The sequence below is a fragment of the Podarcis gaigeae genome (genome assembly GCF_964106915.1).
Source record: "Podarcis gaigeae genome assembly, chromosome: 3".
In the NCBI taxonomy this organism is placed as follows: Eukaryota; Metazoa; Chordata; class Lepidosauria; order Squamata; family Lacertidae; genus Podarcis; species Podarcis gaigeae.
Window position 1 is genome coordinate 12,222,368 of NC_139680.1, and position 13,091 is coordinate 12,235,458.

Below are 13,091 nucleotides of genomic sequence, written 5' to 3' on the forward strand. Positions count from 1 at the left end.
TATCAACAACAACGACATGGAGACTGCTTGCGGCTTTGGTCAGCATGTCTTTGGCTACAGATGAACTTGCACCCTTCTCAGAGCTTTCTGCAGTCCTTTGATAATGCACTGGTGAGAGCTGTTAGTCCTGGCAGGTATCTATGGAGTTGCTATCCAGTTTGGGGGATGGCAGCACTAAGTAGCTGCTGGCAACCTCCTGAAAATGGTCTCCCTCTGAGGTCCTCCAAGTTCCACTATGCCAACCACCTGTGGGCCACCCAAGGTTTAGTGTCATCAGTACAGCGATATCCTAGCTGATGAGACCGAGGTCTGGTATTTTTGCTGCTCTCTCGAAGCTTGGCAGCCATGGGAGATGATGAACAAGCCAAGTGAAGCTCAATTCCTATCCAATTGTAAATAAAAAAGGGAACCAGGAAGAAATGCCATATGTGCTGCAAATGGTCATCACTTAGCTAAGGTGGGCCCTGCTGAAGACTGCCTTCCATTTCTGGATTTCAGGTGTTGTTTGCTCACCTTCAGATAGCAACAAGTAAGTTCCAAAACTTGTAGTGTATCATGTGATCAGGAAAAGATAAAGAGACTACAAATCAAAAGCCTTAAGTGGTGGCAAGCTGGACATAAGCCCTTGAGTGTTTAGGAGTCTACAAATTACAGATGTAGCAAAATTAGACAAACAACTATACACAAACATTAAAAATACCTTTGTTTCTCTTTTTTCTCTTTATTGTGTCTTTCAAAGTCACGGCCTCTCTCTTTCACCTCCCTTGGCTTCTCTTCTAACCGCTCTTTTGCTTTGTGTTTCTCCTTATGTTTCTTTCCTTGTGCCGTGTCTTCTTGTATCGGCGGTGGAGGGCTAGGGGTACGAGGACCTTTCTTTTTACTGTGGTTAGTTTTCGAACTCCTAAAACAGGTTGAGAAAACAAGTGTTGGAAGGGTTCATCGGTGTGCCTTTAATCACAAAATGCTACCTGAACTAGAGCTGCACTCCAAAAGTCTGGGGGAAAGTTACCTAAAGTTTCAAAGCAACTACCACCACCACAATATATTCTCACTCCAAGTCTGCCATAGCCATTGAAAGGGAGGACTGCTGCTCACAATGTGGTTGCCATGCAGAAGCCTCATGCAACCGGCTTTGCATGATGGTTGCTCTACAGCAAGAGCTGTTTCTCAGCATCAACTTGCACGTGATTGAGGCTAATCCATCTGGTGAATCTGAGCACACAAAAGCTTGACCAGGGCCACCAAGAGGCTGCTACAGTTGCACAGAGCTGCACTGGTATTGCAGCTAAAAATTGATCAAAAATGTCATTGGGCCCCCTAACAATGTAAACTGATATTGAGTAAATGTTCCTTTACTGAAGGTACATATTCAAATTGGAACAGAATCAAGTACAGTGGTACCTCTGGTTGCAAACAGGATCCGATCCGGATCCGTTCCTGCTGCATTCCAAGGAATCAGCAACCGAAGGACTGCTTCTGTGCATGCACGCGGCGCATAAAGCACTTTTGCGCACACGGCGAAACCTGGAAAAATACTTCCGGGTTTGCAGCGTTTGCATTCCGAAGTTTACGTATCCAGAGGGATATGTAAGCAGAGGAACGACTATACAGAGTAACAAAGTATTATTTCAAAGACTAGAAACAGAAAGCATACCAGATTTGATTTAATAATAATAATAATAAAATTTATATCTCGCTCATCTGGCTGGGTTTCCCCAGCCACTCTGGGCAGCTTACAACATATATAAAAACACAACAAAGCATCAAACTTTAAAAAAACAAAATATCCTATACAAGCATCAAACAAACCAACAGAAACCAATAAAGCAACAGAATCCAATAACAAAAAATAATAAACAATTTACAATTATACTCAATGAAAATAACCAGCTACCCAAACTAAACATTTAACCAATACCAACCCAACAAAAACAAAACAGGAACCAAAATTAGAACCATTGAAAACATTTTAGACAGTTGCCCCAATCCAAAAGTTGATTATTTACATTTCATCTTTGTTCAAAAAGATCATAAAGCAGACTAAGATACACAAACATCAATCCATTAGATTACATAATTATCCCATGTCATTTCTAATGTTTTGATTTAAATTCCAACATTTCTTTCCTTTGAAGCCAAGAGAGATTATTTTATCTTTACAAATAATTTTACACTTATTTCTCATGAACTGTTTAAACAACAGTTGACGTGAAACTTGCTTTTGTTACTTCATCCTTGGTTAAGAGCAGTGAAACAATCATTTAAACTGCTGAGAGAAATCTTAACCCACTGAGAATCTGCAGGGAGACTTGTTTGCCACCTTGCAAGCAGAAAGGATAGAGGGGGCAAAGCTGCTTTAAGCATGCTTTGGTTGGTACAGACAATGAAAATCACACTTTGCGAACACACTGCAAAGCAGGGTTCTGTAGCTTGGTTTGCAGTCAATCTGAATTATGGCTGAGATACCTAGGAATAATAATAATAATAACGAACTATGCTTGCATGTTATGTCAGCAAAAGGTCATCCCATTCTATCCACAACATTTACAACAATTCAAGGTATTTATTACTGCAGATGTTATTTGAAGCTTCACAAATTTCAAATTACATAAATGTTATTTATTCATGTCATAAAAATTATCTACCACTTGATTGTAGAAAAAAACGCAAAGCATTTTCTCTCTCTAATACTCAGGGAGCTCTGGCTAAGATGAACAACCAGCACCATCCATCCCCTTCAACAACTTTTAGGCCACACGACCACTCAAGGAATAACACACATTTTCTTTTACCAGACATGCATATATACTAACCTCTGTTGGTCCAAGAGGGGTGAAGAAACTGCAGAAGTCTTTTTCTCCCTCTTAGCGGTTGAGGAGGAAGATTTGGGGCTTGATCGCAGTTTTGGAGATTTGCTAGATTTTCTGGGTGAAGGTGAGGATAATTTTGACCCAACAGCCTCTGGAGAAATCTTAACAAAGGGAAACAATAAATTTGTTAATGCCCCAATTTGCTTTACACTGCTACGAGTCCAGCGACAAAAAGCCGCAATGTGGAATGTTTCTGTTCAGATTTTCTGCTCCATTTCTTTCTTTCCTCTTCCAGTCAGGCTGCGTTCAGCAAACTTTGGGGTTTAATCTGCAAATACCTTCCTCTTGGGTGGGACGCAGGTGGCGCTGTGGGTTAAACCACAAAGCGTAGGGCTTGCCGATCAGAAGGTCGGCGGTTCAAATCCCTGCAATGGGGTGAGATCCCGTTGCTCGGTCCCTGCTCCTGCCAACCTAGCAGTTCGAAATCACATCAAAGAACAAGTAGATACATAGGTACTACTCCGGTGGGAAGGTAAACGACATTTCCGTGCACTGCTCTGGTTCGCCAGAAGTGGCTTAATCATGCTGGCCACATGACCTAGAAGCTGTACGCCAGCTCCCTAGGCCATTAAAGCAAGATGAGCGCTGCAACCCCAGAGTCGGCCACGACTGGACCTAATGATCAGGGGTCCTTTTACCCTTTACCTTCCCCTCTTGTTTATGGGTGGGTGTTAGTTTGGGCTACAGGCATTTCATAAACTTATTTGGTATTGGGTCCAAAAAGCAGGGCTGGGCAACTTGTGGTATTCTAGATATTGCTGCACTATATCCCCCATCGTCACTGACCACCAACCAAGCTGGCTAGCGCTGATGTTTCTTGAAATCCAACATCAAGGGCCACAGGTTCCCCACTGCTAATCTATATCACCCCCAACTACTGGTTTAACAAAGAGAGCTCTGTGTGGTCTGACTGCACCTCATTTCACTCATGTTCCAGTGCGGAGTGCTTGCGGCTCCAGCCACTCAATTTCATTCATTCCCCACTGCCCCATCAGTCAGCATTCCATGTTCATTAAGTATCTCGTTCACCATTTGCCAGTTTTCTTCAACTTTTCTTCCTTTGCATCCCACCCTTTTTATTTTGAGGAGGAATGGCCACATCTGTGCTCAATCCCAGCTGTATTAAAAATTATCATTGTCTCCACAGATGTCTCTGGGCACTTCTCACCTTCGTCCCTATGGACATTTAAAAACAGCTTCTCAATGTGAACTAGAAGTGACGTACCCAAGCAGAGAGGTGTTTCTTTATGTATACGTAACTGTTTCTGTCTTCCAAGTCTGTCTTCTAATTCCTGTCCCTCCTAGTTTCCTGCACCCCCAATCTCTCAACAACATGCCGTTGTTTTGTACCCCCACCCCTTTCGAGTTCATTCCCCTAAATATTCTTTTGTACTTGTGTCTCAGGGTTACTCCAACTCTGATTCTTGCTCTCTGGTTCACAAGTGCTGTGGTTTTGGCTATGTAAGCACAGATACAAAGACAACCTGATAGGGAAATACACGCATGTTGTGAAGACGTTTATCAAAGTATCACTGAAGGCTGAGATCACGGAAATCATTCAAAATTATTATTAGTATCAATTATCAATTATCCATCCTTCTGTCTAAGAACCCAGGGTGGGTTACAGCATTAAAGCACAATAAAGGTAAAGGGACCCCTGACCATTAGGTCCAGTCGCGACTGACTCTGGGGTTGCGGCGCTCATCTCGCTTTACTGGCCGAGGGAGCCAGCGTACAGCTTCTGGGTCATGTGGCCAGCATGACTAAACCGCTTCTGGCGAGCCAGAGCAGTGCACGGAAATGCCATTTACCTTCCCACCGGAGTGGTACCTATTTATCTACTTGCACTTTGAAGTGCTTTCAAGCTGCTAGGTTGGCAGGAGCAGGGACCGAGCAACGGGAGCTCACCCCGTCATGGGGATTCGAACTGCCGACCTTCTGATCGGCAGGTCCTAGGCTCTGTGGCTTAACCCACAGCACCACCTGCGTCCCAAAGCACAATATTTAAAACGATAATAAAAATGAAGTACAAAATGACAAAAAGGATAAAGAGTTGTGCACTGGTTGCTGATTTGCTACCAGGCCAAGTTCAAGGTGTTACTATTAGTAGATAAAGCCCTGAACACCTTGGTTTTATCTACGGAAACTGCCTTACCCCATATGGGATCACTCAACCACTTTGACTGGCAGAACAGGTGCTACACAAAACCCGTTCCTCATTTGTAAGAACTCAACCTTTTAGATACCCAGGCAACCACCTTCACTGTACTCTAGTGTGCCTGCTAAAAATATTTTTTGACATGTCTACCCAGATGTTTAGAAAGTTGATACGAGCCTTAATCTGTTTTTAGTCTATTATTCTAGCTTTTCAAATGTCTTATACTATTATTATTATATATTACTTATTATTATTACTTGGAGATAATTTTATTGTTTTTTGAAAACTGCTTTACATTCAAGTGGTTTATAAATTTTATGAAATAAATAAAAAATTGTTGTTGTGACTCCACATTTATTTGTGGAGCTAAAAGGAAGCTCAAGAGCACGTAGCGCACAGTGTATGCCATTATAAGCAACAGATGCGTCACTAACTACTATTATCCTGAAGGCTTGTTCAAATCTTAATTCTTAAACTTTTATTGGCTGTGTGGTGTTTTATTTTTGAGATACAAACCTCCTTTTTAATTACTATCTCTTCCCTTTTCTCCATGTTTTCTTCTTCAAGCTTCATTAACTCTCTCTGGATCTTCTGACGCTTCATTTCCAAAGAAAGCTCGTGGTCATAATCGTAGTTAACGTCTCCGTTATCAGAATCTTAATTTATTAAAGCAAACAAAAGAAGTCAGTGAAATGGTATCCTTTACATTCTCTATATTAAAAACATGGCAACCATAGGATGACTATAATTTAATGCAATCTTGGGTCCCCGGCTGTTGTTGGACTACAACATCCCTGACTACTGGTCCTGCTAACTAGGGATGGTGAGAGATATGGTCCAAGATCAGCCGGGGAACCAAGTTGAGGAACACTGATTTAATGGATAATGATATTGGGGTTCAGGGTGATCAACGTAACATTACTAGCAATCAGGAAGACACTGATTTTTAGAACTGAAATTATTCAGTGATGTCAGTGGCCTAAACTATGTTACCCTGAAAGGTACAGTGGTATCTCGGGTTTCATACGCTTCAGGTTACATATGCTTCAGGTTACAGACTCCGCTAACCCAGAAATAGTACCTCGGGTTAAGAACTTTGCTTCAGGATGAGAACAGAAATTGTGCTCCGACGGTGCGGCGGCAGCAGGAGGCCCCATTAGCTAAAGTGGTGCTTCAGGTTAAGAACAGTTTCAGGTTAAGAACGGACCTCCGGAACAAATTTAGTACTTAACCCAAGGTACCACTGTAATTCTTTAAATTACCTATTTTTAAATAATGCTTTCCCCAAAGAGTTCCGGGTGGCATAACTGGTTATTCATCTCACTTTTATCCTATGAACAACACTTGTCTTAGTCTAACTCAAGGAGATTTAGACAGGGGAAAAGATGGGCAGAAAAATGTGCTATCACCAATGCTTCTCCACTCCATCAGAACTGCTTTTTCCTGTGCTAAAGGGACCGTTCCGACTATTAATAAATGTGCCTGAATATAACACATTGTCTAATCGTTCTGAAAGCCTTATTGTTACATTCATTTCTCTCTCCATTCAACAGCGATTTTAGCTCTCCATCTGGACTCTGTTATGTAATGTTTCTGCAGTACATATTTTTAAATGTATTTTGAAAAGAGAGGTTTTAAAACTAGACAAACCAATACATTTTCTTGCATACCATGTATCCAATCTTGTCTAGTCTCCTTTCTTATTTAATAATAATAATAATAATTTATTATATATACCCCGCCCATCTAGCTGGACTTCCCCAGCCACTCTGGGCGGCTTCCAACAAAACACTAAAATACAATAACCTGTTAAACATTGAAAGCTTCCCTAAACAGGGCTGCCTTCAGATGTCATCTAAAAGTTTGGTAGTTATTTTTCTCTTTGACATCTGGTGGGAGGGCGTTCCACAGGGCGGGTGCCACTACTGAGAAGGCCCTTGGCGCTGGACCTCAGCGTCCAGGCAGAACGATGGGGGTGGAGACGCTCCTTCAGGTATACTGGGCCAAGGCCATTTAGGGCTTTAAAGGTCAGCACCAACACTTTGAATTGTGCTCGGAAACGTACTGGGAGCCAATGTAGGTCTTTCAAGACTGGTGTTTTGTGGTCTTGGTGGCCGCCCCCAATCACCAGTCTAGCTGCTGCATTCTGGATTAGTTGTAGTTTCCGGGTTACCTTCAAAGGTAGCCCCACATAGAGCGCATTACAGTAGTCCAAGCGAGAGATAACTTGAGCATGCACCACTCTGGCCAGTCAAAACTACTCAAGGTTCAAAAGCTACTAAAAATAATTTTATTTCAGGAGATATATTTATTAAGAATTCAAGTTCACTCCTTTGCAGCTCTCTCAGTCCATTTTTTATTTTGGCTCCATGAATCTAGTAGGCCGTGGCACCTACCGTCTCTGTTTGTTTCCCAGTCGGGATTTTCTTCTTCACTTTCTGGAGTTCTCTCCTTGGTAATTTTAATATCTTCCTTCCCCCTGTGCCTCCCCCTGGAGGACTCTTTCTACAGAGGAAAACAAAACAGGCAAATTCAAACAAAACAGGCTTTTAGAACTGTGAGCGCTGTGTGTGTGTGTGTGTGTGTGTGTGTGTGTATGTGTGTGTTGTTTTGTTTCTTACTACGTTATGTATTTTTGTGTTTTTATATTATAAACTGCCTTGTGATCCTTGGATAAAAGGTGGTATAGAAATTCAAATAAATAAATAGTAAGTCAGTTGGTTTTAAAATACAATAGCTGGAAGCAGGCACATTTAGCAGGGGGGCTGGGGTATTCCCACTTCATGATTCTAATTGTTTTTTCATGAAAACATTCAGGAAGGGTTTACTTTTTCCAAGTTCCATCCAGATATTAAAAAAAAAGAATAGGTTGAAAACTCAAGACTTATAGAACATACTCTTCCTTATAGTATGTGTGTCAAGGAATACTTACAGCGAGAACTGAAAAAAAGAAAGGCTTAGTTCAGATATAATGCTTTGAATTCTAAAAGCAGGCTGTTGATATTGGTTCTGAATGTAGAGTTTCCTTAGCGTCCAAATTCAGGAAACTGGTTGGTTCAAATGTCAGTTTATTCACAAATCAGGATATTAAAATATGGGTGGGATCCAACTAACCAGCCGTGCAAGTGGAAGCCCACAAAAGGACCTCCGCTAGTTCAAACAGGGCTTCCCTCCCCTCACACACACCCTGAAACCAGCTCAGGAATTTCTGTGCTATCTCCTGTGGTGGGATTTCAGGTCCTCAAAACAGAGCTACTGAACCAGCTGTATGAAAAGCTCACTAGTCAGAAGGGTGCAAGTTACTCAGCCAGATGTCTGGAAATGTTAGAGCTTAATTTCCAGTAGGACTTGTGTGGGAGACAAGTCCTGAAATCAAAGAGGAGTACCTACTGGATAGGTAGAAAGCAGGGGTGAGCTGAATCACTAAGGCAGCCCTGCAACAAGGGTGCTGGATGTAGAGATCTTATATCCACACCATTAAGCCCTTGTGGGCATATAGTAACTGTGCAGGAAAGGGCCCGAGGAAGTTAAGAGGACAGCTGTATCTTCATTTCCAACCCTTGATTTCTAAAACAACTGGAGGCTCCATTTTGCATTTACACACTCACCAGGAAAATGCTATTTACTTTTCAGGCCTATGTTTGCTTGCTAATTTATTTTACAAAGACTACGTTTGAATTAAATGCGGCAGTGTGATGAACAGCACGAAATCAGCAGTAAGGTTGCATTCATAAAACAAATACACCAGCAGGACAAATTAATACATCAGCATAGATGGATCGTTCCCTGGCAAATGCTAAGTTTTAAACAGCTATCCTATAAGTATGCAAGTATGCAAAAGACCACAATGTTAAACAGGGAAAAAGCACTGGCTTCAGGGACACAAAAATACTCCCAAGTATATTTTAATTGTATAAACAAGAGGTAAGGTGGGGTGATATATTCCTTTCTTCCATATCAAACAAGTGGTGGTAATCACTCCCCTGCAACCAAGCAGAAGGAGAAGATGCATTTCTGAATCTTTAACCTCCCCAAATGCAAAAACTGTGCTCAGCATCTTGGCAGGAAGGTACAGGTAAGAGATTCCCTTACCTGTCCCTCAAGCATGCTGCATTCATTACTGCAGCAAACTGGACTAGGAGGATTAATCTGCAAAAGGCTTGTCTCTTTGCTCTTTCTACAACAGTCACCACCTTAAAAATCCTGTGTCTTCAGGATCCAGTGTTTGGCTCTGAATGTGATAGGGCCAGAAACTGGGGTGTTGAATGGGGGAAATCAGGGGTGGGGAATGTTGCCCACTAACACACACACACCCCAACAACTTTCTGCATGGCTATGAAATTTCGCAGATTGGTTAGGGAGAACGAGTAGGCTGAAAGCCATATAATCATATACTGCCTGTATCTTGTTGGCTAATCAGTACTGTGATGTCAAGCAATATTCATAAACACTAAAACTGCTCAGGATTTGCCATGCCTGGTCATGGGTTGACAATCAGATTTTAAAATGTCCCATTTTCAGCCTAGTTACTGACCAGGGTGCCTTGGTTTATGTTTGGACCAAATGTCAGGGAACTAATAATTTCAATACCCTCATGGGTTAGTCAGCTTCCAAGCATTTTAATATATACAAGTAATGATATAAACAAACCACTCACACGTGGAACCTGAAAATGAAGTTTTCCTTCCGAATCGGCCAGCTATTCCATCCAAAATGCAAGATTTCCCCACACTGCTTCAATTTAGAACTTCTATAAACAATCCAATCAAGTGTTGTTACTTATTTCAGCCATTTCTTTTAAAAAGAAAAAGCTGATTATTGTTATGGGTTTGGGGGTCTTGACTGAGGCAAATTACTACGATTTTGTCTGACAAAATCTGAGGACATACATTTTAGTATGGGACATACTAAAAAGCACTTGGGAGTCCTAGAGTCTCTCACCAGACTTGGAAATGTGACCTTCATGAGCATTTTAGACATTCATGAGCATTTGACAGTGATGTGGAGCATTTTACATTATTTTCCCTTGGTCAACCATATTTTAGGATCCTGAAAAGTATTTACATTCTGAACCACTGACGTCTTAGGGTAGCATCCAAGGAAGTTGTCCCACTAGTGCAAGGATTTCCACCTCTGCCACATAACTTCTTCTTCCCCCACAATCTTTTCCGGGAGTTCCCTCAACAGTGTAGAGCTCATTTTACGGTGGGCGAGTCAGGGAGAGGAAGTCCCATTGTACAGTCCTTGAGTTTTAATGGGATGACTTCACTGGATACAATCCAATATTTTGGGGGATTAAGTTAACGCTTTGGAGAACTCATTTCATTTAAAATAATTAAGGCTGTAAAAAGACACCTTAAGGAGTCATTAGAAGATTGGTTTCTTAGAGAATCTGAAAAGCAACAGAAGCTTCATATATCTTAAGCAATGCACATTCTAACTAGAGCTTTCAGCTACCAACGTTGTCACACGAAGTAAAGATTCCAGGCCTCAGAAATCTATGTCTGTACAGCTTGCATAAATATCTCAGTTCTCAATTTTTGTACAAAGAAAAAATGGATTTTTGTTCTGATTTATATCCAATTTAGCACAGAGGAACCTTTCGCAAATAAACTACCATGACTTCCTTCTAGTAGTAAATACCACAGAAAATTGAAGATTGTGTTCTACTGAAACCCTAATGTTTAACTTGTATATATGCTGAAGCAATTTTGGCTAGGTTTTAATATAATATTAAACATACCATCTTTTTCAATTGGGCAGAGGTGAAAATCTTAAGGTGAGTTTTCACCACTGTTGTGCAAATGTTCCTTTGCACGAGGCTTTCTCATACCTTCCTCCAATGGAGCTAAAAAAAAAACTGTCCCGTGGTTTGGGGAATTGCTTGGAAAAGTCTGGTGTAGCACACACAAAACTCAGAAACTGGGTCCAGGCTTCTTATGCAAGTGAACTTCCAACCCTCAGGAGATGATTGGTTGTCACAGGAGGCAAGCTCCGTGGAGAAGAGAGGTGGAAAAATCCCTGTTATATGCACACACTTCCGCTCATGTATGTGTGGGTCCAATCCATAATCTACATTGAGAAGTTAAGGCCAAGATTTTTTTAAAAAAAAACATTTAAGAAGTCCTACCTCTGGTGCACCCAAAGGCTTGGATTTGCTCAGTGGATTTTTTCCCTATGAATAGGAAAATCTCATGTTATGTCATAAACTGCTTTGCCCTATGTCAAAAGGGGTTTGTTTTCGGCATGGACCAGGCAGGGACGGTGTGATGTGGTAGTGTTGTTTGAGAACACAAACACAACCCTGCTTGGGAACACAGAACTAGTTGTTAGGGTCAATGGATCCTGACCAGGGAATTCTAAACACATCTTGGGTAACTGGGGTTAAGTGCAACACAGTGCTCGGTTTTGTTCCACATTAGGAAATCCTGCGTCCCAAAACAACTGAAGAAAGCAAGGAGATATATGAACATCCCATGCTCACCCTGACAGGAGAAGATTGTTCTTCTGTATTATGCTTCTGTGGTTCAGCTTCAATTTCTTGACGCTTATTCTTCATTCTTTCCCGAAGATCCCCTGTAGGCCTTTCGGGTGACCTATACAATATAGACAGAAAATATAACTGCTTCTACATCCTTTTTAAAAATACAGTTTACAGGTTTGAGATCTGCAGTTTTATAATACAGTTGTGCTTTGCCATCATGTTTCCTATCTTCACTCAGCTCCTGCCATGTAATATGCTATACAATAACGTCCAACCCTAAATGAATTGCCATTAAAGCTACTCAGTATGAAGAAGGCTTGCCTAACCCTTTTAAACAAGTTTAACTGTTGTTCGGGAACTGCACAAAAAGTATGAACTACCATAATCCAAGGAAGTTCCCTGCCCTAGAAAATCATCCCTTACCTAAAGGAAATAAGATAAAAAGATTGCCTAAAATTTTCCTTATGTCTTCCACTGTATGTTAGCCATTCACTTTCATGAGACCCAATGCTTGATTAGGCTGAGATGTAAATGTCATTCTACTGCAAACAACTTGCATTTTTATGGTCGCCAACCTTTTTTGGCCATGGGGCACACTTGGAATTTTGAGAAAGTGACATGGCCACCAGCCACAAGATGGCCACCGAGGGAAGGGAGTGGCATAACATAAAACAGCTGCAACATCTAAAAGAGCAGCAAAAGAGGACTACACAAACATCACCTCAACCACCCCATCAATGGGCTGGAAAGGCACCTCCGTCAGCCCCTGCCACGTTCACTCACAGAGAAAATCTTGTTATACCTCTCCTCTGTTCAGAACATGCGGGAGGGAGGCTAGGTATCCAATCCTAGCATCCAATGAAATGCGAGCATGTCTAAAGGGGCATACTCCATGTGAAAGAGGTCGAACCAGTGCAAACAAGTGCAAACCAGGACAAGCAAGCTGACTTTTGTGCACTGTAGCTTTGGATGTGTATTTTCTGAGATCAATCACAGGTGCCATAGGAGGCTCTGGTGGGCACACTGGCATCCATGGGCACTCTCCTGGTAACCCTTTTTGTAGTTTTAAATAATTTTTTCCCCCCAGAAAATACATAACAAGCTAACAATCTCCCAGCCTGCCCCAGGGCAAATCAAAATACATGATCTGTATATATATATATAACACCAGATCTATCTTAATACAAGTAAGCCATTGAAGGTTAGCTGAACATAATTGATCTTACTTGGACCCTTAACAAAATGAAGGAAATTCCAGATTAAAAACAACAACAAAAACCTATCAGAATGATTCCTGCATACTCTTAGCTGATCTGACATTTTCCCATGACTAGGATATGCCAAACTTTATCCAGTCACTGCTTTCCAACAACCAAATGAGCCATCTTGTAATTATGTGCAATAATCAATTCAGGAGCCATTAAGAGATAGTTTAAACTAGTAAGAGGTGTTATAATGCCTTTTAGATCAATCAAAGAGGAGGCACAAAAGCAAGTCAACTATAAACCGAGCACCCTAAAATTGGAGTTATTTTCTGAAGACTATCTTACCAGAAAACTGAAGTTATGAAGCCCTCTAC

General features: G+C 41.3%; 1 protein-coding gene across 4 annotated transcripts in view; it reads right to left on the reverse strand.

Moving 5' to 3' along the window:
• The window catches only part of ZC3H13 (zinc finger CCCH-type containing 13), a 46,890-nt gene that overhangs the window by 16,403 nt on the left and 17,396 nt on the right, over nt 1-13,091 (reverse strand). For 3 of the 4 annotated variants that reach the window (XM_083729822.1, XM_083729820.1, XM_083729821.1), the window contains 5 exons: nt 11,513-11,624; nt 7,425-7,533; nt 5,545-5,684; nt 2,814-2,971; nt 701-901 (listed from right to left, as the gene is read on the reverse strand). In XM_083729822.1, the coding sequence (XP_083585948.1) occupies nt 701-901; nt 2,814-2,971; nt 5,545-5,684; nt 7,425-7,533; nt 11,513-11,587 (683 nt within the window). In that variant the 5' untranslated portion in view covers nt 11,588-11,624. Of the gene's footprint in view, nt 1-700; nt 902-2,813; nt 2,972-5,544; nt 5,685-7,424; nt 7,534-9,685; nt 9,779-11,512; nt 11,625-13,091 lie in introns of all 4 variants that reach the window. The other variant, XM_083729823.1, reaches the window with a different exon arrangement.